The following is a 7,328-nucleotide window of genomic DNA, read 5'->3' on the forward strand; positions in this document are numbered from 1 at the left end:
TTTTTTTTTTGCTTCTGTTAAGGATGGTGGTGATTATTTGCTTAACACTGGTTTTCCTGTATAGTAGACATTTTCTTATGGCTATATTTACTTGAATGAAAAATCAAAGACGACTACCTGAATATTCCAGTGTATAATTATAGTACAACCTCATGAAATGGTTGATTCTGTGGTCTCAAGTCTAGAATTCAGAATTGCTGCCCAATACTGTAAATTTATTTAGAACAAAATAAGGTGGTCGGGCATGGTGGCTCACGCCTGTAATCCCAGCACTTTGGGAGGCTGAGGTGGGCGGATCACAAGGTCAGGCATTCAAGACCAGCCTGGCCAATATGGTGAAACCCTGTCTCTACTAAAATACAAAACTTAGCCGGGCGTGGTGGCGCGTGCCTGTAATCCCAGCAACTCGGGAGGCTGAGGCAGGAGAATCACTTGAACCCGGGAGGCGGGGGTTGCAGTGAGCCAAGATCGCACCATTCCACTCCAGTCCGGGCAAGAGAGCAAGACTCTGCCAAAAAAAAAAAAAAAAAAAAAGAACAAAATATAACCAATTAACTAAGCACAATTTACATCTTTAAAAAAAATCATTTTAATACTACAGGCTTGACCATGAAATAATGATATGTCTATATAAAAGTGTAGGTTGACAAACTTGTCATGGAATGCCAAGGAGACTGTGGAGGGAGGGGAGACAACCACTAAAGATATAACCGTCAAATGCAAGGAATTAACTGTCCTCATTGGCTTGGATACCTGGGTGCTCAAAGAATGTGTACAAATATTAAAAATACCATTTTTAAAACTTACATCGAAAACCAGGAAGAAAAGTATATCTTGAGATATTTTTCTGCCTCATTCCAAAAGTTTCCTATGCTCATTATACAAGACAGGCAAAATCAGAAGGAGAAAATTTAGAAACATTAAACCAAAAAGCTACTAGAGAGTGTGATGTTTAAAAAATACGGACTTGATCTCAGTTGAAAGAGTTCCATTTTTTCCTACCACAGAACTCATTAGCTAGAAAAGTGCTCAAAGCATATCTGCACATTTAACATTAAAAAAAAAAAAAAAAAAAAAGCCAGCGTTCTGATTCAGGCAATTATTTTAAGAACCTGAAGAAAGAAAAATGAAGAAATTTCAAGATTCAAAAATGGACTGGGCATGGTAGTGTGTGCCAGTAGTCCCAGCTACTTGGTTAGCTGAGGCAGGATTGCTTGAGCCCAAGAGTTGGAGGCTGTAGTGTGCTATAGTTGCACCTGTGAATAGCCACTGCACTCTAGCCTGGGCAACATAGCAAGACCTTCTCTTACAAAAAAAAAAAAAAAATTGGAGAGGGGGTGGGAGGTGAGTGATTTAGCCTGGGAACTCAGTTCTCTGAGATAAAGAAATACAAAATTTTAAGCTATAATGAGTCTGGATAAATTTGATCAGTTAAGTGTAATCAATACACTAGCCCTTCTATTCAGCCTTTCCTATAATAAGCTCCTGGTTGATTATGTTCTTTTGAAGTTCCCCAAACTTGAAAAAGTAATCTGCCTAAAGGTATTAGAGGTGCTGCTCTCTTGATCACCTAAGAATGCTGGTATTACATAATTTGCAGAGGACAGGGCAGTAAAACTTAGGAGTTTTCCTATTTACTATTTACTGTGTTAAAATAGCTCAAGGTTGTGAACATATCCATATTTCACATATAATCGATATTTCAAAATTCATAACCAATTTGCCTTCTCATCTGAATTTCTCAGCCACTATCAGCAACATCATGTTTATGATTTTAAGTTTACTATTTTAGCTTCTTATAACAATTCTAGAAAAATAAAGCAACCTCAAAATGAGAGATTTCAACTTGTCATCCCATAAAAGCTAAACATGAACACAGTTCCTAAGGTAAGTGAGAAACAGACGTGACTGAGATTAAATGATCTCCACTACTTCCTCCTCTTGTCAGCAAACAGCCTTATTCAAATGTTCAAAACATGGATGCTTTAGGTGACTTCCCTGGAAAAGGCCCCATCCCCTGCAAATCATTTCATGTAATGCACTAACGAAGCCAGGTAGAACATGGAGGACAGGAGCACATTAGGGAGCCTCTCTGAGTGTTACACAGAGATGTCAAAACTACCAAGTATTTATGCCAAATCCTGAAAGCAAAACCTCGTTTTTGCAGTAACCTGGCATGGAGACCCTCTCAGATACATCTAGTCTCTGAAGCACCTTTTGAGTTGTACGGATGTAAGAATAACTTTGAATTATAGAAGTTATATGCATCTTTAAGAATCACATTTTGATGATTATAAAATTTTTTTTCTATTTTACAACATAGGTTCAGCTACACTGAAAAAATTACACCGCTTATTGAAATACATTTCATTTTAGAAACAGACTACTAAAGAAGTCTATACAAAAACTCTAAAATAATTTCTGTAGTAAAATAAAGAGTGCGTTAGGAGAGCTACACGAAGAAAATTTGTCTTTCTCTATAATGCTTGATATACTGTGAATCATGGCCAGCTCAACTCTGTAGCTGGCACCAAAAGCTGAAAAGAATTCCTTACCATACACAGTGATACAATTAATGCTCTGGATTAATCTCACAGCCTTCCCGATTAGTACAAAGGAAACCAGGCCTATCCCCTCTTTGAGGAGAAGTCCGGGATATAAAAGCAAGCATACCTCATCAGCTGATATGAAATTATAAAATTCCACAAGTCTGAGTATTTGAAACTTATAAAAGTCATCAGAAAATGCAAGCAAATTGGGCTTTAGTTCAGTGGTTCCCTTGGTTTAGATGACAGTCCCTCTGTGAGCTCAAGGTAGTCTTCTTGTTCATTCCCTTGGATCTGTTGATTCAGTGACACTGGCGAAGCTCTTGGTAGAGGCGGAGGAGAGTCTGAGAACTAAGGAAATGCTCACTGACTCCCTCTGTGCACGCTCACACATGGGGACGTGTCTCCTGGAGAACACACTAAGGAGACGGATGTTAATGATGCTGTGCTGAACTGTTCTTCTCTGCCAGGTGCCGCAGAAAGTTGTCATCACTCTGGCCTCTATGATTTAAAGGCTCACTCTTAAAGAGAGCTGGAGGTGGGGGGAGGTGAGGGACTGGAGGGATGGGAAGGTGATGCGGGTGGTGAGGGTGTGGGTGGATGTGCAGGTGTGAGAAGGGGTGGGGGATGGGCCGAGGGGGAAGAGTGCTTACAGGATTCATATTGATTGGAGGGGTTGGGGTTGTGGGTGTGTTCACCACAGAAGGAACTGGGGTGGCTGGGGAAGTTGTAAGTGGGATCTGGACAGCAGGTGGCACATTCACGGGGCTGGTCACCCGAAAGCACTTCTCCTTGTGGGCCTTAAGCATATTCGAGAAGCGGAACCGCTGGCCACACACATCACACGGATAGGGCTTCTCGCCTGTGTGAGTTCTGCGGTGTCTCTTCATGTTGGGGCGGCTGGTGAAGCTTTTGCCACAGATTTCACAGATAAAGGGTTTCTCTCCTGAGATGAACACAGACATAAAAATGATTAACATATTAGGTGGTAATTGTGTGCTCATGCTATTTCTTTTCTTTCTTTCTTTCTTTTTTTTTAATAGAAATGGGGTCTCACTATATTGATCAGGCTGGTCTCAAACTCCTGGCCTCAAGTGATCCTCCTATCTGGGCCTCCTAAAGTGTTGGGATTACAGGTGTGAGCCACTGCACCTGGCCTATGAGACTATTCTAGAGTTATTTAAAACTCCTCTCAAATTTGGACTTCACAGATCAGAGTAGATACAACTAAAACTTACATACACCCTACCACCTGGGCTTAGCTAAAAGAAGATAAAGATGGGGGAGAAGGCATCTACATTAGTGATCCTCTACATCCTACAAAAAGAACAGTTCAAATGGCTTTCTGTGCTCAAGGAAACATCCTAGATGACTCTTTGCCTTTAAATTTAGGCAAGTTAATCTGTAAGCAATTTATTTATTTATTTATTTTTTGGTTTTTTGAGACAGAGTTTTGCTCTTGTCACACAGGCTATAGTGCGATGGTGCGATCTCGGCTCACTGCAACCTCCACCTCCTGGGTTCAAATGATTCTCTTGTCTCAGCCTCCCGAGTAGCTGGGACTACAGGTGTGCACCACCATGCTGGCTAATTTTTGTGTTTTTAGTAGAAACGGGGTTTCACCATTTTGGCCAGGCTGGTCTCAAATTCCTGACTTCAGGTGATCCACCCACCTCGGCCTCTCAAAGTGCTGGGATTACAGGCGTGAGCCACTGTGCCTGGCTGCAATTTCTTTTTCCTTTTTCTTTTTTTTTTTTTTTGAGATGGAGTCTCGCTCTGTTGCCCACGCTGGATTGCAGTGGCGCGATCTTGGCTTACTGCAAGCTGTGCCTCCTGGGTTCATGCCATTCTCCTGCCTCAGCCTCCCAAATAGCTGGGACTACAGGCACCCGCCACCATGCCCGGCTAATTTTTTGTATTTTTAGTAGAGACAGGGTTTCACCGTGTTAGCCAGGATGGTTTTGATCTCCTGACCTCGTGATCTGCCCACCTCGGCCTCCCAAAGTGCAGGGATTATAGGCGTGAGCCACTGTGCCCGGCCTTGCAATTTCTTTTTTAAAGAGGATCTTGCTCTGTCACCCAGGCTGGGGTACAGTGGTATGATCATAGCTCACTGCAGTTTCAACCTCCTGGGCTCAAGCAATCCTCCCAGCTCAGCCTCCCAAGTAACTGGGCCTTCTACAGGTGCCAGCTACCACATCTGGCTCTCTTTTTTTTTCTGTAGAGGCAGGGTCTCCAAATTTTGCCCAGGCTGGTCTCGAACCCATGGGCTCAAGTGATTCTCCCGCCTCAGACTCCCAAAGTGCTGAGATTACAGGCATGAGCTAAGGCCCTGTCCTGTAAGCAATTTCTGATATTCGAAACAAAAGTAAGAATTTTCTGAAAATGTCCTGTGGGACAAAGAAGTCTCTTCCTGTCTATTCTTACAGAATCCTTAGCATACAGCTTGCTTTTTGGCACTGAACTTAGAAAATACTGGCTTGACAAACCTACAATATGAATTTCACACCATAGTGTTTCTCAATGAGAGTGCTACCGGCATTTCTGCAGACAATTCCTCATTATGTGGGACTGTCTGGCATTCAGCATTCCTGATGCCAGCCTACTGAATACACACATGAGATTTCAACAAAAAAAAAATGCCCCTACGCCATTTCCAAATGTCTGTGGGTGTAGGGAGGGTGTTGGGGGTTATTGCTCCTAGTTGAGGACCACTGGGCCAATGAGTCAAAAAAGGAGACAGAATCCCATAGTTCTTAGGGCGTTTAGAAAGGAAATTAGGTTTGGGTTCTGAGGGCTTAATTTTTAAGCTTCTCTAACTTGCTTTTGAACTTACTGCTTAGTTCCATTCTGTGTCTGCCTGCTTCTCTACCCAGGCTGTAGAAAATAAAATGCTTTTTGATTCTGTATGTCCATCAGTCATTTTATATGGGATGCTGAGGTGAGGTGGGGAGTACTTATGTACATGCACTTCGGTGAACCATACGCTTGTATTGATCAATTCCTGCATCAGTCCTCCATATCTATAGCTCGTCTCTTTACATTAACTCCTATAAGAGTGTTGCTGTCACTTCCATTGCTGCTCCCTCTTCTCCCAACAGGTGTGTTTATTCTACTCATGTGTATTGGGTCTTACTGTATACCAGGCACTGCTAACTGCTTTACATCTATTAACCTTGGTGATACTCACAGTGACTGTATGAGGCAGGTACACTATTACCCCTTATTTCACTAATAAGGGAATTAATAAACTTGCTCAAGTTTATATGCTAATGGAGAGTTAGGATTTAAAATCTGCAGCCTGGTTCCAGAGTTTATGTTTTTGACATATAAACCACAGTATTCACAAACCACTCAATTTGCATTTCTGCACACATGAACGGATGTATTTTCTTCCTTTCTCATCTATTTTGGGACTCCTTTTTTTCCCACCCCTCCCCGGGCCCCTTCTTATATTACTAGGAGAAAACACCTCTTTACTCATAGTACAAATTTCTTGTCTCCAACTTTTCATTGTAATAGAAAACTGACATCCTCTATGGCTTCTTCCATGGAAGCCAGAATTTTCCTCACTTTCCTGAGAGACTGAAGAGTCAATTTTCTCCATAACTATCAGTATTATTTGAAACCTATCATATTTCTCTTGTTTTTACGCTTTTTTTTTTGAGATGGAGTCCTGCTCTGTTGCCCAGGCTGAAGTGTAGTGAGTGGCACGATCTCAGCTCACTGCAGCCTCTGTCTCCTGGGCTCAAGTGATTCTCCTGCCTCAGCACCCGGAGTAGCTGGGATTACAGGCACGTGCCATCACACCCAGCTAATTTTTGTATTTTTTAGTAGAGATGAGGTTTCACCATATTGGCCACGCTGGTCTCAAACTCCTGACTTCAGGTGATCTGCCCACCTCAGCCTCCCAAAGTGCTAGGATTATAGGTGTGAGCCACCACGCCTGGCCCTCTTTACACTTTTCATTCTTCAATCACTGCCACAGCTAGGCTCCTTACTGTGACTCATATTCACCTTTCTGGATGAATTCTGAGCCCAGTTTGTTTTCCTTCTTTTTAATCGATTTCCTCCAACCGTCTAAAAAACTTCAACTTCTGGCAGGGTGTGGTGTCTCAAGCCTGTAATCCCAGCACTTTGGGAGGCCAAGGCAGGAGGATCACTTGAGGCTAGGAGTTAGAGACCAGCCTGGGCAACACAGTGACACCCTGTCTATATATTAAAAAACAAACAAAAGCCCTTCTACTTCTGTGTTAAATGGAATTAAGCAAATGAATTATAGTATATTTGTTTGATGGAAAATACCATTGAAAACAATGTTACAGGCTAGGTAAAGTGGCTCACACCTGGAATCCCAGCACTTTGGGAGGCTGAAGCAGGAGGATTGCTTCAACCCAGGAGTTCGAGACCAGCCTCAACATGGTAAGACTCTGTTTTTACAAAAACATACAATTAGCCAAGTGTGGTGGTGTGCACCTGTAGTCTCAGCTACTGAAGAGGCTGAGGTGGGAGAATGACTTGAGCCTGGGAGGCAGAGGTTGCAGTAAGCTGAGATTGCACCACTGCACTCAAGCCTGAGCCACAGAGAGATGCTATCTTAGAACAACAACGTTATAAAGTACAGAAATGTATTTCTTTTTTCCTTTTTTTTTTTTTTTTTTTTGAGGTGGAGACTCACTCTGTCGCCCAGGCTGGAGTGCAGTGGCGCGATCTTGGCTTACTGCAAGCTGTGCCTCCTGGGTTCATGCCATTCTCCTGCCTCAGCCTCCCGAGTAGCTGGGA

At 42.6% G+C, this 7,328-nt stretch overlaps 1 protein-coding gene across 1 annotated transcript in view; it reads right to left on the reverse strand.

Annotated features, from left to right (window-relative positions):
• Nucleotides 1-565: 565 nt before the first annotated feature.
• ZNF652 (zinc finger protein 652) overlaps nucleotides 566-7,328 on the reverse strand; it is a 26,572-nt gene continuing 19,809 nt past the window's right edge. Inside the window, exon 6 of the mRNA XM_011959911.1 lies at nucleotides 566-3,492. Within this exon, the coding sequence (XP_011815301.1) occupies nucleotides 2,981-3,492 (512 nt within the window). The 3' untranslated portion in view covers nucleotides 566-2,980. The remainder of the gene's footprint in view (nucleotides 3,493-7,328) is intronic.

This window comes from Colobus angolensis, unplaced genomic scaffold (genome assembly GCF_000951035.1).
Source record: "Colobus angolensis palliatus isolate OR3802 unplaced genomic scaffold, Cang.pa_1.0 Scaffold50, whole genome shotgun sequence".
NCBI lineage: Eukaryota > Metazoa > Chordata > Mammalia > Primates > Cercopithecidae > Colobus > Colobus angolensis.